Below are 27,188 nucleotides of genomic sequence, written 5' to 3'. Positions count from 1 at the left end.
GTTAAATGAGTCGTGTTGACTCGTGTAACCGCCTAATATCATAAACATGTTAAATGAGTCATATTGACCTAATACGATCCACTTAACTTGCTTATGATATTTTTAAGCAAGTTAAATGAGTCGTGTTGACTCGTGTAACCGCCTAATATCATAAACATGTTAAATGAGTCATATTGACCTAATACGATCCACTTAACTTGCTTATGATATTTTTAAGTTTTAACCTATTTAACTCAAATTATATTTAAAAATAAATTTTCATACATAAAATACATAGATTCTTCAATATTCATAACTAAAATAAAAAAAATTAATATAAAAATAAAGTTTAAATAGAGTGTTAGTTGGAATATTTATATCTGACACTAAAATTGCTTTTTTATCTTGAAATAAACGAGTCACTCGTCTAATTCACGTGTTAATCCATGACATAGTACATTTATTTTCGTATCATAAACGGATAATCCGTTTATGACACGAATTCGTTTAATTTCAACTCTAACCAGTTTATTTTGAGTGTTAGGCGATCGTGTTTACGTGTGTCATGATACATTTTGATACTAGGTACTCCTCAATAAAAAGTATAAAACAATTCCCGTTATGGTTATCCCACGTAATAATAAACCTATTTGAATAAACAATTGTGGTTAATTGTGATGCAAATAATTGATTTGGCAACTTAAATAATTTCATTAGCTTTAACTATAGTATTAAGAGCTTTCGCAAGAGACTGAGCTGTTTTAACTATAATAACGTTCTCTTGCAAAAGCTGCTTACAGTTATGCTGGTCTCTAGGAATGGGAAAATGTTCCTCTTTTTTAAGTTACCGTTATTCTCCATTTAATTAATGGAATCGTAATTTTCTTTTCTTCAAAAAAAAAAAAAAAAAAATGACAAACTATAGTAAAAGCTTTTTAAACAAGTTTTTTATAGAAACCTTCGGATATAAAAAGTTAATTGTTCCAACTAATTAGAATTTGTGCCCGTTAAGTCTATGAAAGACATAACACGTGTCTCTCAAAAAAAATTTTTAAAAAAGATTTTAATATAAATTTAATTACTATTATTAAATTAAAAATCTCGAAGGAATTAATAGGTTAGAAATGAAAATTATATGACCAACTACAACTTTAAAATTTAGTTATGAGTTTACTTATTGCTGAAATAGAATTATAGATGTCAAAAAGAATTTTTTATTTTTTGAAAAAAAGAAAATGCTGCATTTACTTGTCTGAACGGAAATACAAGCATCTATCTCATTACTGCCATCTGCAATTCTTTTTAAATTCCAAATTGCTTTAAAAAACATTTCCACGAACATGTCTCCCCCCTCAAACCTTCCGATTTTAACGGTCACTTCTCCGCAAAAAAATAACCAGTGACACCCCAAGATGACCGAGTCACCCCCCAATTCACTCTCCCAAGGCGCCAAAGATGTTGCTACAACTAGTATTAGCATTCCTCAGATCCCAGTTGAGATCGTCAGTGAAGAAGAAATGGCTATTATTGAAGCTGCCTTGGCTGCAACTCGCTCATGCCTCTCTTCCTCTGCTATTCCTGCAATTTGTTCTCCTTCTCGATCCTCCTCTTTTTTTCAAAATAACGTGAGGTCAATCCGCTCAATTACTTCCTTGTCCAAGAAGAGGTTTCCAGGAGGTTGTAGCGATTCTGATATTGAGGATTTGAATGGTTTTAATAATACCCAGAAGAAGAACAGAGTGGCTGAGTCGTTATTTCATAGGTTTAGAAAGAAGACTGGTTTGTCTGTCACTGATATCACTTCAACGGTAACGGATAGTATTATGTTCTGGGTTTGTTTTGTGTTTTCTTGGGGCTTTGTTTGCTTTTGTTGAATTTTGAAGCTCATGGGTTATTTTGATTGAATTGAATTTATTGTGAATATCGATTTAATCCTTCTTAGGTTTCATATATTTTGTATGTCCTGAATTTAGATATTTTATAATTTTGACCAACGTTCGTTCATTATGGATTCTATTATGTTTTGTCTTAATAATTGGTTATTCTTTTCATCTAATGGGAGCTAAACCAAATGTTCCTCTTGTTTTCTTGTATGATTTTCAATGTAGGAATGGTGTGAAAAACAAATGGAGTTTGTTCTCCTATTTGGCAAAAGAAAAGTGAGCAAAGCTATGAAAGCAGGTCATGATCGCCATGTAAAACTAGAACAAGAGGTACTATTTTTAACTTAATCTAATTGTTTATGTGCATAATCTCTACCTCCCTTTAATTTCTTTTTCAAGTTTATATGATAGTCTCTTGGCTATTTCAAAGTTGGTTACTTCTTCGTTAGCTTATTAATCTATATTCTAGAACAAATTTTGTCTTTGATTTAATGTACTTTTCAATTTTTGAGGCTGCTAGTCAAGAAATTAAGTACTTAATTTGCTTTTAGTTGATTACCTTGCATGTCCTCTTATGCACACAGAATAAATTTATCTGATCTTTTTTTTTTTTTTTTTTTTTTTTTCTGTGGGCAGATTGTTAAAAGAGTTAAAGTTAGTATTGAATGTGATGAGGATGCATGGGCCATCAAGTTTTTGAATTTCATAACTGGTGCAAATCAATTATTGTTTGAAGGATTAACACGTGAGATCCCACTGTAAGTTTTCTGTCATTGTTCAGGTTAAATGAATTGGTTTTTGATTATTATAGTCTATGACATAAGGATTTTGTTTGCTAAAATGAGTGCCTCAAGTTCCCCTGGAGATGAGATTTAGTCTTGTTGTGTAAGTTGATCCTCACTGTCAATACCAAAAAAAAGAAAAAAAGAGTTGGTTTTGTCTAGTTAATCTGATTCCTTAGAATCCAGTACCTAACATTAGACTTTTTATTGTGTTTTTAGTCTTGGGGCGAGTAAGTTGGCCTGAAAATACTCCTTGCTGTCAATATCAAAAATCTGATTCTTTAGAATCCAGTTTCAAATGTAGAATTGTTTATGATGTTTTGATTGGGCAATTTTCTGTAAAAATGGGTGATAAGCAGAAACATACACCTGAAAAAGTTGGAAACCTGATACAATTATAATAAATAATAATAAGGGCTTGAAACATCTCTTTTTTATTGTTGGCTAGTTCTTTTGTTCATTACTGCAACTTGGAAAAGTTGGTTATATTTTATTTCTTTGCTAATTATCAATTTTGGTTGTAATATCAGAGTAGGTTTTATACATGGAATATGGCTGGTGGGAATAGTTGATGAGATCCGAATTCCTGAGGGAGGAAATAGAAATCCAATACTAGTGGACACAAAAACTCGTGTTCGAGATACCCTTCCTGCTGAACCACAAAGGAGAAATGGAAGGTATGCTTATGGTGGCTTATTTTCTTTTTCTCAATATATCCTTCAACTAGAATTCAGTTTCAATTTTCACTTTGGTATATATGTTGCGTTTACATGGAATAGAAGAAGCATCTATGAAGCATGATAATGTGCATATTTACTGTGGCAGGTTACAGTTGATGTGTTATAAGCATTTATGGGACAATTTAGTTGCTGATAAATTCCCCTGCAAAGAGTTCTTTGATTTCTTTTCCTTGAATCCACACTACATCTTATCTAAAGAAATAAGGGATAACACTGCTAAAGCAGGTATCCCAGCAAAGGTATTTTCTTTTTAATTGAATTGTTAATTACATTATCAGTGGAATTAGGGTATTACATAGGGCGTGATCCTCACCGTTTGCATATTTATCACAGTTTCATCCTAGTGCAAGACAACTGGCCTTTTCTTCTTACATCATGAGTTTATATTGAAAACCAGAACATATAATTAGTCCACCTTAATTTTGATAGCGACACGAAAGTTTTAACTCTCTTGTTTGTTTAACTGATAAGTAGTCATTTAAGAGCTATATACCTATTAAATGGCACAAACTAGTAGATATTATTAAAGGGTTAACAGCATACTAGAAGGTTCTTTCTATAATTATTAGAATGCAAAAGTTTCTCTTGTTAATTATATATTTATAGATCCTATAGGTCATAATAGTTTGCCAATCTAACTACATAGGGTACAATTTCACTGTCTTGATGAGCAGACCCTTGATGAAGTTGTGAGATACTACAGAAATACATGCAGTATGCTGCTCCCTGCCGACAACCAGATGCTATTAAGGTTAATATATGCCTCATCTTTTATTTCTTTATGGCTGCAAGTAGTTTTATGGCTTTATAACAAGGCCTTGATGTGAAAAAGCAAAAAAAATGTATGGCAGAAAAAGATAGTGTGAACTATTATTGACTTACTGTAATAGCAAGGCCTTTATTTGGATGCATTTGAGCAGATATGAGTTACAAAAAGACAATTCCGTGATCGGTGAAGAACAATTCGCATATGATCCTGATTGGCTCAATAGTCATATTCAATGTTGTCTCGAATTTTGGCTAGGTGAACGAGAAGCCAGTTTCACTCCAGAGGAAGAGAGTTGGAAATGCCGGTTTTGTCAATTTGCTTCGGTTTGCCCTAAAAACACCAGTCCTGGCACATCAAGTCCTGTAAAGATCAACAGTCCTAATAGCAGTCCAAGCTAGAACAAAATGCTAACTTAATTCTTTCAGGTTGTCATGCAAGTTCCTGCAAAGAAGCTACATATTTTATACAAGCTTCTTTGCAGAATGTTTTAATTGTTAAAGCCTATCTATCTCAAGATGTGCTAGGGTAAATATTGTTGTAAGCTTCATCATTTATTGTTGTAAAATTGAATTACTAATAATTAACAACACTATTCATTAAATCTTTCTCTCTCCCTGACTATATATTCCATCACTATGATGTGCAAAAACTGCCCTAAAAATATCTCTCTCTGTGAGTTTATATCAATATATATATATATATATACATGTAAAAATTAACTTAGATTAGTAATTATAAATAAATTGTGGGGCAATAGTTGGACTCAAAAGTTAAAACTTTTTATACAGTGCTTTTCCTGCAAATTGTTTGATACATAAATGAGATTGATTTACCAGACAAAAGGGCCAACAAACCAACGTGGCAAGTTATAAATGGAGTCTCATGAGTCGTAATGTACAGGTTACGACAGCAAATTTTTGCTCTCACATACCGTTTCCAATTTCGCAATCTAAAACCCTCCCAAAAAGCAATTGAGGAGAAGTGAACAAAACTGATAGCCAGAAGTGTCTGTGTAGCAAGAGCACGGCGGTCACCATGGCGCAAGATAACAATAAGAGGAAGAAACCAAATATACTGATAACTGGGACTCCCGGAACAGGTAAAACGACGACGTCCTCTGCTCTGGCTGAGGCAACGCAGCTCCGCCACATAAATATCGGAGATTTGGTCAAAGAGAAGAACTTGCACGACGGCTGGGACGACCAATTCGAATGCCACGTCATCAATGAGGACCTGGTACCCCTCACTAACCCTAATCCCCAATCTGATATAAATTTTATTCCAATTGACAATCTTTTTGTTCACTTTTTCGCCCCTAAAATTTCCCCTCAGCTAGCTTGAAGTCTTAAACTCAAATTTTTAAATAATAACCTATTTTGGTTCATTTATAGACAGATTATTTAGGGTTTCTTGTGAATTTAGTGTTGTTAGATTGAATTTTATATAGTGAAAATGAGAAAGCTTGGGTTTTTGCAAAGGTATGTGATGAGCTTGAGGATATAATGGAAGAAGGTGGAAACATAGTGGACTATCATGGTTGTGATTTCTTTCCAGAACGGTGGTTTGATCGTGTTGCAGTGCTTCAAACTGACAATTCTGTGCTATATGATCGCCTGAATAAGAGGTAATTGCTTACATAGTTTACATACATTGCATATTTTGGTTTGGACTACCAAACAATTACAGGTTGTTAGTTTCTTGTTTGTTTTGTTTGCTCAAAAGGTAAAATTTGCTTTGTGGTAGGGGGTACTCACAAAACAAGATTTCGAACAATATTGAATGTGAAATTTTCCAAGTTCTGTTAGAAGAGGCAAAAGAAAGTTATCCGGAAGATATTGTTTTAGCATTAAGGAGTGATTCTATTGAGGACATCAGTAGAAATGTTGCTACTTTGACAGACTGGGTGAGGAATTGGCAACCTGTATCGTAATTGAACTATTTCGAATGTCCTGTTTATTATGTTCTTTCTCTGGTGCAAGTGGCTATTGAGGTATTCAGCTCTTTCTTTAGCAGGATTTTGATATATGTATCTTGGTTTTCTTATGCTGCTTGGAAGCAAGTCAGAATTGTTAAATTTTGAACATTTGCATTTTCTTTTACATAGATTTTGGAACAAATCCATGTGAAATTCATTTCATTAAAAAATTAATTTATATATGAGTTTTCATGTTTGGATCAACCATAGAATTCATTCTATGTGGCAAGCTTTACTAGCTCATACTTACAATTCAGTAGCTGTAGCAGTTTGTACTTACTCTTTTAAGTTTAAGGTTTATTTGCAAGTTCCATCAATTTTGGTAGGATTTAGGACTGAGAATATCCAATTCTGTATAATGAAAAATGTGAATTTTGAAATGAATTCTCATGTACACCAAACATGAATATTGGATATTAAATGAATTCCATAAATTCTTTTGGAAGTTATTAATACAAACAAGCTCTTAGCTAAATTTTATTTGGCCAACGGTTTTCTTATGAAATGCATGTTTTAGTTGCAAGGTTATAGTTCTTTTGTTATGGTTACAAGTGTAGACATGAAACAGCTTTTAGTGGTTGTGGTTGATTTTAGAGTTAATCGAAAAGTACTTTATCATTCAAGTCCATTTTCTAGTTCTAGTTCATCGTTGCATTAGTAATAGGATCTTCCAAGTAATTAGTTAAGAAACAGTAATAGGACTTAGTAGTAAGATCTTCCAAGTGTAATAAGAGAGAGGAATATGTCATTTTTATGTCACATTTTAATTTCAATGAGTTACATTAGTAAATGAGTCCCATAATGGTATTGGACGCACTTGGTTTTATGAACTTCATAAGCTAAGTAGCACAAACCAAATAGAAAGACGAATTGAATGGTCATTTCCCTTTACATGCTTTATTCTTGTAAAACATGGAGTAATTATGTAGGACATGACTTTAAAAGGAGAAGCAATATGAAAGCTTCAAGTTCTAACAGTTTCACTAAGTATAAGAAAGCCGGATTATTCTTTATGCCAATTTTGGAAATATAGAATTTTTTTTTATGTATTCTTTTTCCCTAAATAGAGAAAGACAATATTCTAAAGGTCTATTTAGTTTAGCTGTGCAGACCAGCTTATAGCTGATGTGGCTGGCTGATGTTGCGTAAGAAATAGCTATCGGCCTGTTCGGGGATATTAGTTACATTAGAAGCTGATTGCTCTTTTAATAATTGGCAATATTAGTTATTTTAGTAGTTGTTGGCTGTTTTAATAGTTGTTATTTTAGTAGTTGTTGGCTGTTTTAATAGTTGTTAAAAGCGAAAGCGATCAATAAATTTAAAAACAGCTGTCTGATTAGTAATAAATTTAAAATGATAAAAAAGGACATAAAATATTCACCTAGATTTTTCAATTAAATTCATTATAAACAAAATAATTTTACTATATCTAAAATTTCAAAATTCAAGGGAGCAAAATTGAAAAGTTCATTATTTTATAAATAAAATGGAAAATTTTTAATATTTTAGGGGATCAACATTTTTAATTTTTAATATTTGTTTGAGTTTAAATACAAATACATAAATAACGTTTAAAAATAAGGTTGTAAAAAAATAATAATAATAAAAAGAGTGAAATAGTAAGATAGCGTTTTAGAAAATATTCCATGAACCTACAAAAAAAAAATAATAATAAATGCAACGGACAATCTTACCGGTCCTGCATTTTTATTGCAAGTTCAGCAGCCAGATCATCAAATTATCAAATTTATAAGTACTACCCCACTGAACTGAAAATATTTGGTTATGGGAAAATAAATCAATTTAATTCCGGCTTAAATTACTCCCTCAAGTGGACATTAATTGCTTAAATTTTAATTTGTAACTTAAACTCTCCTATTATCAATTTAAATAAGTATATGATCATTTTTTTTAATTCGACCAAAGGATGATTCATATGACATATAAAATTTTTTTAAAAAAATCTATTCTAAACAAGTATATGATTATGTTATATGTTATTTTTCTCTTTTGGCTCCCTCATTTCTCACTTAAATCACTCTTTTATTTTTTTTTCTTGTGTGCATAAAATTTCAATTTCACCCTTCTTTGAAATTGGAACTAGAGATTTGGGAACTATGGTCATACATGATTACAGTGTCACCACCACCGAATATATATTTTTTTTAGTCAACGTACAAAAAATAAATAGTAAAATATTATAAAAATATAAAAACATGCTCTTTTTACTTTATCTTGATTGTTTGAATCAATTTTTTTTTATCCAAATAGGCTAGTTCAACTGAATTAAAATCAATTCCTCGTTCTTGAATATCATTTTTTTTAATGATGAAGCATTTAAAGGAGTTATGTTTTTTAAATATCTCTCCATTATTTACCTTTACAAAATAAATTATAAAATTAACTAAATTTGATAGCAAACAAGATTAGTACCAATTATCAAACGTGAAATGGTAACAATAATCACAAATTTTTTTTTTAAGTAATAATCTGAACTTTTTTCCAAAAAAAGTAGAATTATTAAATTAAAAAAAATTAAAATGAAATAAAAAATTAAAAATTCAAATTTCTTGGCCTATTTCCAAAAGGTAATTCATAAATTGTCACGACCCGATTCCATGGGCCGGACCGGCACTAGAGCCCAGGTAAGTTTAAGGCCCCCGAGGCCCGTAATAAGCCTGAAACACTAAAAGTTTACTATCTCAATATAATTTTAAACATTCAGCCCATATTTATAGGAAAATAAACCTCAAGATTCTATTAAATCTCGGCCCAAATTTATCAGTTACAACATTCCACAGTTCGGGCCCAATTAACAATACATCACATTTTTAATATGGGCTCACATAATTATATCGTCTATGTTAATACACGACTAATTGTACACAAATTCTACAACTGCGGAGTCACTAACTATTTGGTATACATAGCTTTTTATACATATAGTTACATAGCAAAATAATTATGGAACTAGGAAAACTTCTTTATAACCCTGCGGCGAAGAAATATAGCTTAAACCGAATTAAAGAGAAACTTACTTCCTCAAAAATTAAACAAGACATGTGAGTTTTCTAAGGAGTAATAATTATTGCACTACACACACACAAATGTGTAAACATATCAATCTAGTCATCCGACTAGTTATATGCTCACGCAGCCAGTCACACAAATGACACATCACCAGCACTCACAATTATTAACATCTTCATATAATCACATCACGTGAAAATTGGTCTGTGGCGTCACCAAAACCCCCGATGAGCCGTCCTCCCACATGGCCCATCCTCTCATAACGTGTGCACCAAGGAGCCGATCCCCCATACTGGTCGACCGGTCTAATCCTCACTTGACCAGCCCTCTCATTGTTTTTCCAGTCTCTCTTCCTTTATATATATATATATATATAAATATACCAACAGGAGGTAACTCGGTGGTCTCCATCCAATCTAGATCATCAAGCGCACACAACAGGAGGCCACCCTGCGGGCTGCAATCAAATCTAGATTATCAGGTGCGCAACAACAAGCGGCCATCCTGTGGTTAACGGTAACGGTAACGGTAGGTACACACGGGGGCGCCGATCTCCCATTTACCCGGCCGACGGCCCAACCATCCTCACAAACCCATGGTGACCCACTTCATCCCAACTCCACACAAACAAAGCATAGCATTATCACAACATAATTAATCAAACATTGCAATTAGATGCAAACATATTGATCAGTTGAACATCGTAATGCAATGCACAATTAGACATTCATTCTCAAATGCAATTAAATAATTAAATAAATAATATTAACAATAAACAACAATGATAAAATAAAAATTAATAATAAACAATAATGATGAAAATAATAAATAAAATAATAAATAAATAACGGAATAATTAAATGAATAATAATGATAATAAATAAATAATTAGAGCACTTTATTTGTTATGCATCAAATTATAGAATTTAACTAAATAAACTTATTTATTATGTTCTATTGAAATTTCGGCAGAACCTCTCCTAAAAATATGACTATCTACTTGTTTAAATATCACAATAATATTATATATTTATCAATCAATACACACGGCCCATCCGTCGGGCATTCAATCAAATCGAATATCCGTCTTCCTTTAAACATCAGTATCGCCATTTATCATCCATGACAACTTACATAAGCTTAGTTCATAATCTAAATAACATCATATTTACTTTATGTAAAAACATAATTGTCCAATCCCTAGCAAATTCTTTGAAACTCATACTAAATCAACTACTCTTTGCATGATTAAGAAGTTTTCATAATTCCTATTAACTTATCATAAGCTTGCTGCCATTTCAAAATAAACATAAACCTTCATCAAGCCTTACAATAGCATAACAATCCCTTCAATAACTCTTAAGGTGCAGGTTTAGAATTCTAAATATTTTTAAATCTAAAAAATTACTATCAATATAAGATAATACATGTAAGAATGAAGACGAATGAGTGAATTTCAATCGCTTCTCTCCCAATCACAATCACTTTTCAGCCATTTGAAGAGGGAATCAAATTTCTATATTAAATTCATAGTCTAGATGTTATATATCCATTATTCCTCAAGAAATAGACATACTACATCCTTTGCCATCTCATTATAGATATTTGTACATTACCATTCTCTTCATATTATAATGTAACTCGTACAGATAGCCAGATTAGTTGCTGCCGTATTGAGAAGTCTTTGATTTCCTTACCAAAATTTGCAATAACTAGATAAACCCTTTATTCCTTATATGTAATTTCAGTTCATGTTTTCAATTAGGGGATAATATCAAATTTCCCATGATAATGCGCATAATTAGTACTTTTAAAAATCTAACCTCTTCACAAAAACATAATACAGGCTTAAATCCTTTGATTTAGTCGAAATAATTCATAAAACACGAAGAATGGAGCAGGAAATTACTTACTCAGCTGGACAATGTCGGAAACTTGAAGGTGAGAGCAGATAACGCGACTGTACAGATCGCAAGCCACGATCGCAGCTCCGCCAGCTTGCTGCGTCAGTCGGAACGGGAAAGGAGGGAGCAAAAAGGGAGACCCAAGCTTCGTCGTCGTAAGAGAGAGGCTGGTGTCGTCGGAAAATCGAGGAGCAGGAGGCTCGATGCGACTTTCCGATCGAAGGATGTCACGGCTCTCCTGCGCCTTCTGCGTACGCCAGAAACGAAAGAAATGAGAGAAGGGATGCCGGAATCCGCTGCGGCGAGGAGGCGACGGCAAGGTGTGGCACTGGTCTCTGGTGATCGGAAAATGAGAGGAGGAGAGGGCGAGGGTGAGGTCGACGCTGGAGGAAGAAGAAGAAAGGATAGAAAAAAAAGAAAGAAAGAAAGTAGGTCGGTTTCTAGATCATTCCGGTTTGATTCGAACCAGTTTGGTCTGATTTAATGATTTGGCTCGATTTTGGCTCGATTTGCAGGTTTTCTAATCCGATTTGATTTATTTTGATTCTTTTAGTTAGGTTCTAGAACATTTCCTCAATTTACTAAATAGTAATAATAATAATAAGAATAATAATAGATTTTTAGAATAATTAATTTATATAGTAATCACACACATATACATATACATTTTTAATAAATTAATAATTAGTGCTCCATAGTTACTCTTGAAAATTTATAAAGGTTCTCCACTCGGCAAATATTTAATAATATGATTTGGGCTTGAGCCCAACTCCGTAAACTTTGGCTCGAATTAGAATTAAACAGTATTTGCAGTCCAGACAGTCGAAAATTCAGATTTTTGATTTAATAAAAATTCAAAAGTTTCGAAAATAAAAATTAAGGGTGTTTCATAAATGAAAGAAATTTTTGAATAAATTGAAATATTGAAAACATTGAGTTTATTGATATTTTGAATTTTTTAATTATTGATCAATCAATAATTTATTAATCAATGTCTAATTTTTTAAAAGGAAATAAAAAAAAATAACTAAGAAGTAAAATGAAGTAAAAGATTATATATAATTTGAATTACCAAAAGTAGTTTGTTTAAAGTTTGATAGTGAAGTATCTCTGTTTCACTATACTTCAAATCTTACATATTTATTTTTTTTTCCCACCCATTTTGATGAATACCAGTACAAATGCCATTATGGAAAGGGTAATTAAGGTTTTGATTCTTAAAATATAAAGTTATTATTTTATTATTTATTGCAAAAAGGACTAAAATTGAATTAAAAGTCTGAGTCACAAAGTTAATCTCAAACTTAATTTTTATTAAATTGAACATGGCAAAGTTTATAAATTCAACCCTGCTTGAACTTTATATATATGTAAAAAAATTTAGTGGCACCTTAATTTTTATTTTGATCAATTAGACCTTTTAATTTATAAAATTATATATATTCAACACCTTAATTTATAAAATTCTTCTTATCGAATACTTATAAAATATTAAAATGTGAAAATTACATAAAAATATGTATAATGAATCTCGAACAATAGTAATTAAAAAAAAATGTGATTAGGTGTTCAATAAACACGACAGAACAAGTTGAAATGTTAAATAGTTAAAATTTTATAAATTGAGACTTATAAGTTATGGCTGCATGCATAATTTAATGTTTGAATTTTTAATAAAAAAGAGACTTATGACATTTTAAATTTTAAAATTGACAATGTCACGCGTCTAATTTCATTTTTTGAAATAATCTCACATCTTTTTTTACTAAAAACAACAATAATTTTAAAATTTTTACCTTGTGTACACAAAATATTGGTCTAATGTGTAGTTAATTAACTTTTAGAATAATATTAATTTTTACAGTTTTTTACTGTTTAATAAATATTTAATCGATATAAATCTTTAAATTTAAATATTTCACGAGTAAAATTGAGTGTTCTAGCGAATTCAACAGGTCAAATCAAAAATTGCAAGCCAAAAAAATACCGGAGTGAATCAATGTATTGAGCACCAAATGGGCTATTATATTAGTCCTCCAAGTGCCGTAGAGTCGCCCAATTAGGTAGAAAAAGTAGTTTTGTTTACGTGCACGCCCCTGAGTCCTCTGTAGAACAACTTCAAACGCTTTGACGATTGACTAGTCAGTAGATTTCTAATCATATGGGACAAGTCTCTGTCTACTTCCTCTCTTCAGTATCGTTATTACTCGTTTCAGCTAGGCCAAAAGCCACTGGAGCTTGAAGCTTTTCGTTGGCGGATTGTATGGATAGAAACTAAAGTCTCTTTCTCTTCATCCTCTGCAATCGCAGTTTTGTTTAGTTGTAAGTATATGAGACCATCTTTTGCATTTCTTTTTTTTTTAATTGATGAGATCATCACTCGAGTGAAATCTGAAACGGGAACTCTTTCTGTTTCCGGTGGGTATGAGAAGAAAGAAGAATTGAGAAGTAGATTTATACCATTTTTGGCGGGAATTTACTGGAATTTGAATCAATCTTTTCATGGTTCTTTGCGCGCGCTTTTTTCTTATCTTTCTTTTTCTTTTCAGTTAGGAGCAGCAGGTATGGACGAAGAGGATAAGACGAGTAATGTGAATATTAATTACGAAAGTGAAAGGGAGCGAGATATTGAAAACAATGACAAAGGGATCGACGAACCACTTTTACTGAAGAGCGCTAATAGAACCTCCCAAATTGCTATTGTTGGTGCCAATGTTTGCCCCATTGAGAGTCTTGATTATGAGTAAGCAAACCTGTTTTTCTAATTTCATTCTGTAACCAAACTTCCTTAGGAAAATTTCTAAGTGGATTAAATGGTTTTCTTTCTTTTGTTTCTTATTAGGATTTTCGAAAATGAATTACTTAAACAGGACTGGAGATCCAGGAAGAAAATTCAGATATTTCAGTACGTTCTACTTAAGTGGGCATTTGCACTTTTTATAGGCCTATTTACTGGACTAGTTGGAGTTTTCAACAATATTGCTGTAGAGAACATTGCTGGTTATAAGTTTTTGCTCACCTTCAATCTCATGGAAAAGCACCAGTAAGCCTGCTCTGCTCTCCTAAGACCTGAAATTCGAACCTTTATTTGACTTATATGCATTTCTTTCATAATCTCCCCTATTCATATTGTTTAGCATTGGTCTGCAAATGATGTTCTTCTATTAATTTCTTTTGGTCTGATTTAGGGTTAAAAAACAAATTTGTCAAATTCAGTCAGTTGGCCAAATAACATTGCTAAAATTGAGAAAAAAGCAAAATGTTTATATTTTTTAGTTAAAAAAAAAAAAAAAAATCAGCCCAAACCAATGATATTGTTTTTGTGATCGTTAGTTAACTTAACTTGTTAGTTCCATGTCATGACCGAAAATGATAAATGGTTCCGGAACAAATTACAAGGCATCTAATCTGTAGGATTTCTCAACTACCTTGCACTATAACGCTGGAAAGATGAAATTTCAACTCATAATCATATGTCTTCACATATTCCAGCCAAAATATCTCAACAGAAACAAATGAATCGAAAACCAAATAAATTCATTCATGCATCTATTCAAGAGAGGTAATCTTAATTGTTTACATGGGGTGGTTTGCTCCTTTGTTCAGTTCATTGCATGTGCTTGGATCATATATTACTAAATGTTTAGTCAAGGTACTGTGTTTTAGATCCGCAATAAGTTTTCTTGCTGCTTACATATGACAACTACAAAATGATAATGGTTCTAGTGCAGATATTTCAAGGCATTTGCCACATATGCTGGTAGCAACATAGCATTAGCGGTTGCTGCAGCAGCTCTCTGTGCTTTCATTGCTCCAGCAGCTGCAGGATCTGGTATTCCTGAGGTAAAGGCCTATCTCAATGGCATTGATGCTCACTCAATACTGGCCCCAGGCACCCTTTTTGTAAAGGTAAATGACCTTTTTCCCTCTCTCTCTCTCTCTGTCTCTCTCTCTCTCTCTCTGTGTAACTGTCTGTGTCTCTGAACACATGGAAATAACATATTAAATACCAATCTTTCAGAAGAAGCAGAAATGACTGGAAGTTCTAATTGTTCTTTCTATAGAGATAAATACAAGTCAACATGTGCATCCATGTACTCTTTGCTATTTTCATTGAAAGGGGTTTCTTTAGGAACATGTGGTGTAAGAGGTCAAGGCCAATCTGTATGTTCATTATGTCGTTCAGCTTGCTGGTGCATGTATACTGCGAAATGCATCTTTTAGGAACTTCTCAATTGTTGTCTTAGACCCCTAGATGACAAAACTTGTTTCCACCCAGGTCATACTTTCTCTTGTTGACACTTGCAGAAGAATTCACTTATTTCATCTAGAAACATGCAGTCTAGATTATGGTTTTCATTTCTTCTCTATATTACATGGTTCTTTTGTGGTACCCACATTACACAATCATGTTCAGCTTCTAGAATGTTAAAAATTGTACGACATTTAAAGACAATCTTTGAATTGCCAAATCATACTTTTGGTTCTGCTAGAAAACCAGCATTGTTTATGAAATTAAGTAAACTGGCTTTCCGTTTTATATTATGAATTTGTTCAGCATCTGTTGCTTCACATTAGTCATTGGCTTGGTTCTGTTTCTATTATCTCTTTTTCTTGCTCTTTTTTATTATGTTATTCTGGATTTTTGAGATCAGAAGCAAGGGCCTGATTTAGTTACAGTTTTTATGACATAAAATTAAAGGGCTGTTGTTTTAGGATTATGGAGCAGTCCCTTTTAAATTTATCGAGCCACATACCTGACTTGCTTTTGCTAGGTTTTGAACCAGAAAATCAACGTATTACTTTATCTTGATCTCTTGTTATTTCTTTTCAATATTTTTTACTCTTTTGGCAACCCTCATAATTAGGATAAAGGTTCGCTAGCTGCATTGTATATGGTGTTTATATTTCTGAGTTTTTCAGATTTTTGGTTCCATTTTGGGCGTTTCTGCTGGATTTGTTGTGGGCAAAGAAGGGCCTATGGTTCACACAGGTGCATGCATAGCCTCTTTATTGGGACAAGGGGGTTCTCGCAAGTACCATTTGACTTGGAAATGGTTAAGGTACTTCAAAAATGATCGTGACCGACGAGACTTGATCACCTGTGGAGCTGCTGGTGGTGTAGCTGCTGCTTTTCGTGCTCCAGTTGGTGGTGTTCTCTTTGCCCTTGAGGAAGCTGCTTCTTGGTAGCCCTCTATCTCTCTCTTGCTCATATACACCTTATTTATTTAGTATGGTCCTATAGTGAGAGTAATCTAGATGCATAGAGAGGTATTTCAACTTGTCAAAACTCTCTTATTTGATTTCTTATTGTGACCTTTGTTCCAGCCATTGTGGCATGTGTAGGCCTAGGGGGCATGATGACTTGCAATAAAAGGTACATTTTTCCAACATTCAACGGTTGGGATTACAGCTGTCAGAATTAAATGGTTAATAAGGTGGAAGGGGTATCTGATAAGTTATAGCCTTATTAATGCGCTTGCTGAATTTAGGAATGCTTACTCAGATTAATGGGTAACCCAGTGTGTGAAGCATCTCACATTTGTGGCTGTAGAGAGGATTGATGCATACAGCCTTCCCCTTGCTTTTGAAGGGAGGCTGTTCCCATTGCTTAAACCCATGTGCTCCAATTTGCAAGTGTAATAAGTTTACCGTCACACTAAAGCCACATTAAATGCTGACTCAAATTGTCAAATTGATGGAAAACTATTAAAAAAAAAAGAAAAAAAGAAAAGGATTTATTTGTGAGACAATCTTTTGAAACCAGTGCAGTTTAAGTACTTGGTCATTGGCACTGAACCTTGCTTTGGTATATCTAATACTGAATTTCCATAAACAATCAATTTCTCTTTCTTTTTTGCTTGGGCTTCCAGGTGGCGGAGTGCTCTTCTTTGGAGGACTTTCTTCACAACTGCAGTAGTCGCTATAGTTTTGAGAGCCTTTATAGACTATTGCTCTAATGGAAAGTGTGGACTGTTTGGGGAAGGAGGTCTGATAATGTATGATGTCAGTTCAGCGAAGTTAACATATAGAGGCTCAGATTTATTAGCAGCGATACTCCTTGGAGTTATTGGGGGCATTTTTGGAAGTCTATATAACTATCTTGTGGATAAAGTCCTCCGAACTTACAGCATCATCAATGAGTACGTTTTCTATTTGATTAACACACATTGGCTTTATTTTTTCTCCACTTCTCCCTCCTTTGACATTAGTGGGCATATGTCTTGGCTGTATGGATGTCATACGGTTTGAATTATATATTCTACATATGTCATATATATAATACTCTGAACTGTAATATAAGCATTTACTTTTATCATAATGCTTCGTCATTTTTCTTCTGAAAAAAGAAGAAAGAACATAGGGAGAAAGGTAAAGAAAAGAAAAGGAAATTAAGCATGCTACCATACTGAACTCGAGGATGTTATATCTGCATTATGAGCTGTAATTCATCTTTTATGAAAATTATCAAGGCTTCCAGTCTAAATGTTTTCTTTCTGATCCGTTAACAATGTTATTTTTATGCTGCAGAAAAGGTGCTACATTCAAAATTCTACTTGTTACTACCGTTGCCATCTTGACATCATTTTGTTCTTTTGGGTTACCCTGGTTTGCAAAATGCCATCCCTGCCCTACTGATCTTACTGTAAGTTGTCCCAGCACAGGGGATTCTGGAACGTACAAAGACTTCAACTGCCCTTCTGGTTACTACAATGACCTTGCCTCCCTCTTTCTAAACACCAATGATGATGCAATTCGCGACCTGTTTAGCTCCAGCACTGAGAAAACTTTTCTTATTTCCACTCTGATAGCGTTCTTTGCTTATGTTTATTTTCTTGGTATTATCACTTATGGGATTGCTATCCCTTCAGGGCTCTTCATCCCTGTCATACTAGCTGGGGCCTGCTATGGCCGTCTTGTTGGGAGACTGTTTAAATCTGTATCTAAACTTGACACTGGTGTTTTTGCTCTACTTGGAGCAGCTTCCTTCCTCGGTGGAACAATGAGGATGACAGTTTCCCTTTGTGTTATACTACTCGAGCTCACTAATGACTTATTATTGCTTCCGCTTGTTATGTTGGTTCTCCTTGTCTCAAAAACTGTGGCTGATAACTTCAATAAGGGTGTCTATGACCAAATAGTGAAATTGAAAGGATTGCCTTACATGGAGGCCCATGCAGAACCTTACATGAGACATTTGTCCGCGCAAGATGTTCTTTCTGGTCCATTGGTCACTTTTTCTGGTGTTGAGAAGGTGGGTAATATAATTCGTGCATTGAGGACTACTGGACACAATGGGTTCCCTGTGATTGATGAACCGCCTTTCTCAGACGCACCTGAACTTTGTGGGGTTGTATTGCGGTCCCATTTGCTTGTTTTGCTCAAGGGAAAGACTTTCTCAAGGGAAAGAGTGCTTGCTGGTGAAGAGATCTTGCATAGATTTCAAGCATTTGATTTTGCTAAAGCAGGATCAGGGAAAGGTGTCAAACTCGAGGATCTAGATGTTGAAGAGGAGGAGATGGAAATGTATGTTGATCTGCATCCTATTACAAATACATCACCATACACAGTTGTCGAAACTATGTCTCTTGCCAAAGCTGCAATTCTCTTTCGACAACTTGGTCTCAGGCATATGTGTGTGGTGCCGAAGGGTCAAGGGGTAATTCTCTCCCTCTGTGTGTTCTTTCTCCCAACAACTACAACTGAAGCTTATTTTTTCATGTTGATTACAATTATTCTGTGTGATTGTGTAGTTTGTTTATGCATATTGAGACTAAATCCCTTGTTCAGGCAATTTAAGAGCATACCCTTTTATATTGGTCTGTTGCGTTTAAGAATGTTATTTTTGGGGTGCTTACTAGTAGCATTGAACTCTGGTTGGTAAAGAATGGGAGCTCCTATGTAGTTTTATCTTTCTGTGTATGTGAAACTAACTAACTTTATCATTACTGCAGAGGCCTCCAATTGTCGGCATTTTGACCCGACACGACTTCATGCCGGAGCATGTCTTAGGAATCTACCCTCATATCAGGCCTCGTAAGTAGATCTGAGTTATTCGAACTACGAATTTGTGGTGATTAGTTTGGTTGTGTATACATGGCTTCACTATTTGAGGATGATCCAGTTACTACTGTTCCTTCTGCTGCAAGTTAAGACTTACCATTTTAAGATTAACTTGTCTAGTATTCGGTGAGCTTTACACATGACTTGGCTCTACTTTGCACATGGTTAATGTCGTTGTTTCATTCATATATTCATTAATACCCTATATTCTCAGTATTATGTTCGTTAGTTGCCAAATCTGTTGTTACATATCAAGAGGATCTAAAGTGTAATGTCCTAGCCTTCCAGTACGATATAGATTAAGTAACTTGGCAGCAACCTTACTATCAGCATCATCCCCTAATTCTGGAGGCAAGCGAAAAGCTTCTGCCAAGGCAGTGAACTGTAGCCTGATTAGCTTCTCTAAATCCACTTCATTTTGCTTGTCACCATTAAAACATGAAATCTTTTCGAAAAGCACTCGACGAGCATCATTCACTATGAAATCCTACATGAAAAAACAATGAATTCCATTCTCAGGTAATCGACAAAAAATAAATAGAGAAAAAGAATAATCAAGAAGTCAAACATCAAAATTTATACATATTGGATGGAACTCTTTTCCAAGTCCAAAGGAGTGAAGAATGACAATAGAACATATCACAAACAAATGACTTTGTGGCATGTTGACTGACATTTAAGTTTGCAGTTTGCATTCGAAAAAACGAACTTAATGCTTTGGTTGGTATAAATGAATTTGAAACGTGGAATTCATTTATAAGTGAAATTTCATGTCTGTAAATTCAAAATAGAAAATTCATTTGCTTTTATTTTCTAAAATGCTCTTGACATAATAATTTTAGACGTCTAGAAAAATGAATAGTTTTATCATAAAGTTTTTGCTTACTTAATTTGTAAAATTCATTTGAAAATTCCACCTATTTAGATAGAATTTTGGATTCTTAGAATTTAAATCTTCATTTTTTTACATTTCAAACATAAAAATTTGGATTTATAAATGAATTCCAAAAAAAAAAAAAAAAAAAGATACATTTCATCTAAAGTTTCCAAATAATAGCAGCGATTGCCGGTGAATGTTAAAAAGAAAGGAAACACACTATGTAGAGTAAATAGTGACCTGAGACGTAGAGCACTATCCTTAAAAGGATTATTTTGCAATTAGATCAAAGAGATAAAACAATGCGAAAGATAAACCAATGCGAAACCCTTCCCAGGAATTAACATGTTCTTCTGAATCAATCTCAGGTAAACATCAACTGGCGATTTTTAACAATCCTAATCCTTTCCAGGAATTAACATGTTCTTCTGAATCAATCTCAGGTAAACAATAACTGGCGATTTTTAACAATCCTACCCAGCAAAGAATATCAGAAAAATATTTGCAAAATGAAAAACAAGTTCCATCGAAACTCAAGTAAACGTGATGTTAGGAAAATATCTGGTCAAAAGCTAAAATCAAAGATAAGAAGATATTTTTTGGGCCCAATCCTTACGCTCACGAATCCAACCCCTTACTACAACTTTTACTAGCCCAATAACAAACACTTATTAATAAACTAATTTAAAGGCTCCTACCCAAGTGATGTAGGATCTTTTGAAATACACTCCACCTTACAACACACCATACCAATTAAGCACAACATTATAAGCTATCTCTAATTAAAATGATGGCAGCACAAATTTAAGAAAATTTAGCAATTTTCCTTTTGTGAAGAAAATAAAGTAAAAGAAAATGAAATGTGTCCGTACCTGCGTATGATCTGTTACATATTGTTTTTTTTCTTTTGTGTCCAATTGTCTGTCACTTGAACATTCTGTTTTGTGGTTTGCAAATGATTTATCATATTCATGGAGCAACAAATTCGTCCATTTCTTGTATTCATCGCTTAGGTTGAGAATGGCAAGAAACAACTGAGCAAGTTCTTTTTCTCCAACCAAACAGTCTTCAATTGCTCCTGCTTTTGAAGGGGAAAAAAAAGAAAAACATAGTTACACGTAACCATCACACTTATTCACACCATAAAGAAGGGGCAGAAATGGGGGAAAATGCTGATATAATTGCACCTGTTAAAGCTAGCTTGGTGCAGACCTCAGCCTCACGAATCTGAGGCGGCAAAATACTTGGCGTGTCCAGCACATAAATATTGGGATGGCTACCAATCTGGAAAATTAAATCAGAATTTAAATCAAAACTCCAAGAAAATAGAGGGGAAAAGAACAAGGAGAAAGTGAGTACTATTTAGCTGTCAATGATAATTCTAATAAAACCAAGTATTATTGCTGCATTTGAAGTTTTGAACACTCGTTTCCATATGATGAAAACAAAAGGAACAATAATCATACCTGGTAATTTTCCTATTATTTTTGAGCCTTCATTTTTTCAAAGAGAATCTTGAAAATGTTTTTTGAAAACTACAAATAAACTATTTCCTATTGTCAAAGCAAGTGTTTTACTTGTTTTCATAGAACCGATTTTTTGCAAACAATCAGCAATTTCTTTTGTGTTCTGCAAAATAAATTTTTGCCTTGAAAATAATGAGAAAAAGGGCTTCCAAAAACAGAAACTGAACAGGTGAATAGCTATCTTCTCCACTAATGCCCATGTGGTTATGAGATGTAAAGATAGACGTGCAGACAAAAGCATAAAATTTAAGGATTAATTGCATTGCATCTATCAAATTAATTCTATTTAATCGATCAACTCAAAGTATTATTCTCACTAAAAATTTCTTCATGCCACACAAGGTAATATCAGAATTAAAGAAAAGGGTTACATGCCTTTAAGCTGCTGATATCTTTTGTCTCTCCAGGATGTGGACTCACTATTGCATGCTTCAACTTTCCTTTCTCTAAGAAAAACCAACAATTAAGGAACTTGAGTCCATTGAAAATTTACTAAACAGGCAAGAGAGAAAGAGAGGAAGAATATGAAAGTTATATTACCTGCAGCACTGATCCTTCCTATCTGATGCAAGGAATTGGCTAGAGCTGACTTGCCAACATTTGGAGTGCCCACCAACATTATTGTTACGGTATGACTAGAATGATCAATGTTCTTCAATGCTCTAATTTGAGCTTGTAAGAAGTTGAGAAACTACAAAAAAGTTAACCCTCTAAAAGGAAGTAGGGAAAAAAAAAAAAAAAAAACCCATGATAGAAAGGAAAGCAGCGGCACAAAAAGAACCTATAACCTGCTTGATCAGTTGCATATGGAATTGAATAAACAAAAGAAAAGAAATGGTTACCAGTTTGACACTATCCTTATTATGAGAATTGAGCACACAAGAAATGTAGTTTCGCTGGTCAAAATATTTGACCCAATCCTATGAATAAATAAAGATAAGATAAGAAAGTACATTAGCACAACAAGCCAAAACACAATTGAAAGCCCTCTATTTACATTATATAGGTTAGAGCAATGGGTTTTCCAGAAAACCACCTTTTTAATTTTTAGAAAAAGTTGTTTGAGAGTGTTTAGCTATTTCCAAGTTCACGTCTAAAATATGTGAAATTCACCTCTAAACAAACTTTAATGACCTACAATCAGTATTATTAATATGATGGCTTTCTCAATAACAGCTCAAACAAGTAAATAAAAATGTCCAACAGACCTTTAAGCATAAAGCTTCCTTCATAGAAGAATTAGCCACTGAAATCATAGGAAGGATTTCAACTTAATAGATAAAGCTAATAAACTCAGCTGACCTTGAGTTGGGAGCGATTAGCAAGGTCCATTTTGTTCATCACTATAATTCGGCGAGACGAAGGCATATCATTACTCAACAGCTGACATTCTGAAGACATCGGAATCTAAAAAGAAGATATTTCTCAGTTGAAACATTTTATCGAACACTTGGCAGTTGTGGGTGAATAAAGAACGAATATAGGAGGAAAAAGAGCTAAAAGACACAAACCCGAGCATCTCTCACTTCAACAACGAAATCAACCAATGGGATTCGTTCTGCAATGGCTCGAGATGCAGCTGCCATAAAAGGAGTGTACCATCCTTTTCCTCTGTTTCTTGCTGCTAGCTTTACTCTATTTCCTATTTCAGTTGCTAATGTTTTTATGTAATAATTACTACCTTTACCATTCATTGCCTTCTCTTTTTCTTCTTCTTCTTCACTTCACGAAAAAAATAATCTATACTATGCATAACTACCAGAACGAAGTCACTGTTGACAGAACGCTGCTTCTGTATATTTGGATCCCATTTTAGCTGATGTGGTGGTCGATATGGACTAAAAAGCCCCCTTCATCCCTGCCAGCTGTCTCCCAGCCGGAAGGAACGATGAATTTCAAATTTGCCCCTATTCAAACCCGAAATATCACTTCGAAAATCAAGAAACACTTATCTCTTGTTCAAAGACGCCGACGGAAAACGATCTGAAATCCAGCAGAAGGAAATTCAAAAGCTCTGCTAACATGAAAAACACGAAGTCGGAACCAAAGCCCAACACCAAATAGAGGGAGGAAGGAGGGGAAGATGACCGAGAGGTAGGGGAAGGAGAAGGAGAGCTGAGTACCGGTGGTCGGTCCAGTGGGGTTGATGCTGATAAGGATTTGAAGCACTGAAGGTCAACGCTGCTTTTCATTTCATCAACCAAAACTGCAACTAAAACGGCATAATTTCATTCAACACTTCAACTAAAATACGGCACCGTATGGTATTTAATTTGGCTCGTCCAGTGGGAAAAGAATGATAGGAAATAAACTCCCTATATAAACTTCGAAGCTCAGGCTCGGAGAAAGCAGATGCAGACGCAGTTGAGAGGAATGATGGAAAAGGGAAAGAAAGGGAAAGGAGAGAGGAAATGCAGGGAGAGAAAGGATTGAGATTTTTTAACCTAAGATTCATTTTTTCAACCTCTTATAGGTTCATTTCCTTTTTTTATTTTGTACTTTTTCTTTTATTCCATATTTGCTCATCTCTTTCTCACAATTGCATTTTTCACGCCTGCAGTTTGTGCTTCAGATATTTTTTGTTTCTTTTGTTCCCCGAGTGATTCTCCTTCGCTTTGGTTGAAGCTGCATTATTAAGTCAAGGAACTGAAGGTATGAATTTCAATTGTTTGTTAAAATGCCTAGCAGAAAAGAGTTTACATTTGGCGTTTATACAGTACTGGAAATGTGGTGTTTGACATTTTATACATCGTTTTAGAGACCATTTTTGAAGATGATGTTGGTCAAAAGTTTGCTTGCAAGGTCTGTCCCCTACACTAGAGGTTTTTCTTATACTCCTCCAAGTGTGCTTAGAACTGGTGATATCTTAAGGCAAACAAGAACATTCTCATATCAAGACCTTATAGATTACTCAAAGGTGAGTCATGACTTAAATCCGCTTCATTTGGATTCTGAAGCTGCCCGGGATTCTGGATTCGAGGATCGGATTGTGCATGGAATGCTTCTTGCTGCATTGTTTCCTCAGATTATTGCATCCCATTTTGTGAGCTCCACTTCTACTACTCTTAACTTCACTTTCTTCAGTTCCATTCTTTACTCATTAGCAGCACATTAAATGAGTCAAGTAGATTCAAGAACTTAAGTTAACTTGATTAGGAAATTCGAGGTAGATTGAAATTTAATTTTCACACTAAAAATCAGTCTGAACAAAATTCATGAATATTTGGGCTCAACTCGGTTTGACATGATTATTGTTATAAGCCTAAATAAATAATGTTAAAACAAATTTCGAATTCTCTTGAATGAGCTCGAATTAATAAATTATTATTTAAATATAAAATATCTTTAAATACTCTATTAGGCTTGCCAGTCATATTTGAGTCCACTGCTATATTACTTGAACTCAACTTGAATTATTACTTGAGTTCTAGTTTCATGCAATTAAAATAGAGTCAAATTTGAATATTTTGCAAGTAAAATCCAAGTAGTTTGACCCATCTACGCTACTACTCATTCCTCTCTATATTCAGTCTTTGTTTTGTGGGCTATTTCATTTTCCATGTTTATGGAATTGTTTATTTTCCTCAAAGACATTTTGCGATTTTTTCATGAAGAATGAAGGTCTGAGTTGTGTAATTTAATGGTAGCCTGGAGCAGTGTATGTTTCTCAAAGCTTGCATTTTAAGAGCCCTGCATATATTGGAGAGGAGGTTGTTGGTGAGGTACAAGCTATTAATATAAGAGAGAACAAAAGGAGATACATGTAAGCTTTACATTACGTAACTCACTTTAATTATGTTCTTGGCCATAATTTATTCTTTCTGTTGAGTGTTATTTGGTTGTGTCATACAGAGCAAAATTCTCGACCAAGTGCTTCAAGAATGGTGAGCTTCTCGTTATTGATGGTGAGGCCACGGCAATTTTACCAACCCTAGTTGTGGAAAATAGATCAAAAGGAGCTGGCGCAAATGCTAGTGACTGGTGGAAGAATTGATAACGTTCATCTGTCAATTTTCCTCTTTTAAGAATTTTAGTGTACAGAACTATTTTAGCAGTTGGAGTCAAATTTTAAACTTATGTTTGTTGGGAAAGCATGAATTAACTCGCAGTCAATGCAGTTTGTTAAAATTGTGATTTATATTAATTTTATTTTCGTCATTTTCTTCATTCTGCACATAGCTACTCCATTTGCTGGTAAAATGCAACCATTCCATATATAGTAAATAAAAATTACAAAAGTCCACATATATCAATGTTAATTTCAACCTGTCTAATTGTTCTAATATACAAGTAATTTAAATTTTGATTGTTGTGCTTTTGTAAAATATATTATAAATTTCATAAAACCATGTATATTTATCTGGAATAGTACGCTAGCATATGCAAGGGTATATAGGTAATGAAAGCCTCCTTTTGTCCTTGATAATGTTAAAGTGAAATTTGTAACCTGTCATGTATGAAATCAGTTTAAACTTGGAGTTATTGTAACTCGCTGTATATTTATCGGTTCAAAATTTCTGAGAAAGGATTGAAGTTTATAGTCTTGAATGACCAGTTCCATTCTTCCATTTTCCTAATAATTAGCAACCATTAGTTAATTATTTGACCCTTTCTCCAATTCTAATTAACAAGACTCTTAAGAAAATATGCCTAATTATAGCAAAAATCTTAATATAAATAAATCCCTATCTCTTTCATCATCAATCAACAAAAATAAAAATAAAAAATCATTTCAAGAAGAAGTAAAAAAAATAAAAAAGAAGAATGGCTCTGCCTAAGGGACTGATTGTCTTTGCCTTTTGCATGCTCATTTTGAGCACAACTATGATAATGACAACAACAGCAGAGGAACCGACAGAAATTGCAGATACAGACAGCAGCACCTTTGGACAGGATGATAGCAGCACCTTCGGCACAAATGTCAAAGGAGCAGGCTCCAAGAGATTGTTTAAATAATAATAAAAGAATTCATTATTAAGCTATAATTTCTCTAGGTAATAAGAATTTCCAATAGAGTGAAGTCATTTCTGATTCTCTCTGGGAATGAGAATGCAAATGTGCATTGTAATAGAGTTTCTTTAAAATCCTATGAAAAATTTTCTATTTGAATAAATTTTCAACTTACTTTGATTTTGTTTCATCGTTATTATAAGTTTCCTGAATTAAGTTACTTTTTTATCTAGTAATTTTATTTTCATTCAGAGCTTTCTTTATCTCCATTTTATCCATGAAACGATGTGAGATAATATATCATAACGCAACAATATAGTTATTCAGTTTACAAATCATAAAATTATAAAAAATTTATCTACAAATATTATCTTTTATAAAATTATAAAATTCTATAAAAAAATTATCTAAAAGCAATTTTTTTTATAAAAATAGTTTTAAGAATCCTAATATTTTTATTATATCATTTTTCAATTATTCATTTTTATTTGAAATTATAAACAAATTTCAGTTTTATGTAGTTATTTTTTAAATGCACAATCTGAAAAAGTCATTCCTCTACACTATAAGAAAAAGGAAACGAAAGTTCCCCTAAAAGCATGATAATCTTGAAAAGAAAATGAAGATTTTTTTTCTTTAGACTATCATTAAGAGCTTAAACTGGCAAGATCTGCCATTACAACTGAATGAAACAAGAGAGGTATCTCCT

The 27,188-nt window shown here is 33.5% G+C and overlaps 5 protein-coding genes across 8 annotated transcripts; 4 read left to right on the top strand and 1 right to left on the bottom strand.

The window, feature by feature from the left end:
* The first annotated feature begins 1,250 nt into the window (after nt 1–1,250).
* Nucleotides 1,251–4,754, top strand: LOC105628131 (exonuclease V-like protein). Of its 2 annotated transcripts, none has more exons than XM_089726741.1 (7): nt 1,251–1,787; nt 2,088–2,192; nt 2,499–2,620; nt 3,175–3,321; nt 3,470–3,623; nt 4,059–4,135; nt 4,409–4,547. In XM_089726741.1, exons 1-7 carry the CDS (start codon nt 1,392–1,394, stop codon nt 4,410–4,412), a joined length of 1,005 nt encoding a protein of 334 aa, XP_089582867.1. In that variant the 5' UTR covers nt 1,251–1,391; the 3' UTR covers nt 4,413–4,547. The 2 variants fall into 2 exon arrangements, with proteins under 2 accessions (XP_089582867.1, XP_012064866.2); XM_012209476.4 differs by having other exon boundaries at nt 1,253–1,787; nt 4,305–4,754.
* A 277-nt stretch (nt 4,755–5,031) lies between these two features.
* Nucleotides 5,032–6,332, top strand: AAK6 (P-loop containing nucleoside triphosphate hydrolases superfamily protein). Its single transcript, XM_012209478.4, has 3 exons — nt 5,032–5,389; nt 5,632–5,777; nt 5,897–6,332. Exons 1-3 carry the CDS (start codon nt 5,189–5,191, stop codon nt 6,081–6,083), a joined length of 534 nt encoding a protein of 177 aa, XP_012064868.1. The 5' UTR covers nt 5,032–5,188; the 3' UTR covers nt 6,084–6,332.
* Nucleotides 6,333–13,131: 6,799 nt separating this feature from the next.
* On the top strand, nt 13,132–19,345 carry LOC105628136 (chloride channel protein CLC-c). Its single transcript, XM_012209482.4, has 8 exons — nt 13,132–13,384; nt 13,612–13,805; nt 13,905–14,105; nt 14,794–14,971; nt 15,986–16,248; nt 16,936–17,205; nt 17,594–18,722; nt 19,018–19,345. The coding sequence occupies exons 2-8, from the start codon at nt 13,627–13,629 to the stop codon at nt 19,105–19,107; spliced, it is 2,310 nt and encodes a 769-aa protein (XP_012064872.1). The 5' UTR covers nt 13,132–13,384; nt 13,612–13,626; the 3' UTR covers nt 19,108–19,345.
* On the bottom strand, nt 19,281–23,223 carry LOC105628134 (P-loop containing nucleoside triphosphate hydrolases superfamily protein). 3 transcript variants are annotated; one of them, XM_089719344.1, is made up of 8 exons: nt 23,041–23,223; nt 22,832–22,936; nt 22,372–22,449; nt 22,070–22,220; nt 21,905–21,975; nt 21,191–21,287; nt 20,876–21,084; nt 19,281–19,613 (listed from the first exon to the last, which is right to left on the bottom strand). In XM_089719344.1, exons 1-8 carry the CDS (start codon nt 23,221–23,223, stop codon nt 19,371–19,373), a joined length of 1,137 nt encoding a protein of 378 aa, XP_089575470.1. In that variant the 3' UTR covers nt 19,281–19,370. The 3 variants fall into 3 exon arrangements, with proteins under 3 accessions (XP_089575470.1, XP_089575475.1, XP_089575481.1); XM_089719349.1 differs by having other exon boundaries at nt 20,876–21,081; XM_089719355.1 differs by lacking the exon at nt 22,372–22,449.
* Nucleotides 23,224–23,861: 638 nt separating this feature from the next.
* LOC105628133 (hydroxyacyl-thioester dehydratase type-like protein) lies at nt 23,862–25,696 on the top strand. The gene is made up of 5 exons (XM_012209479.4): nt 23,862–24,002; nt 24,090–24,181; nt 24,288–24,572; nt 25,177–25,292; nt 25,382–25,696. Exons 3-5 carry the CDS (start codon nt 24,303–24,305, stop codon nt 25,521–25,523), a joined length of 528 nt encoding a protein of 175 aa, XP_012064869.1. The 5' UTR covers nt 23,862–24,002; nt 24,090–24,181; nt 24,288–24,302; the 3' UTR covers nt 25,524–25,696.
* Nucleotides 25,697–27,188: the final 1,492 nt, after the last annotated feature.

The sequence above is a fragment of the Jatropha curcas genome, chromosome 1 (assembly GCF_041381405.1).
Source record: "Jatropha curcas cultivar XTBG-Jc1 chromosome 1, XTBG_Jcur_1.0, whole genome shotgun sequence".
Lineage (NCBI taxonomy): Eukaryota > Viridiplantae > Streptophyta > Magnoliopsida > Malpighiales > Euphorbiaceae > Jatropha > Jatropha curcas.
This window is presented reverse-complemented; position numbering and strand designations above follow the sequence as displayed.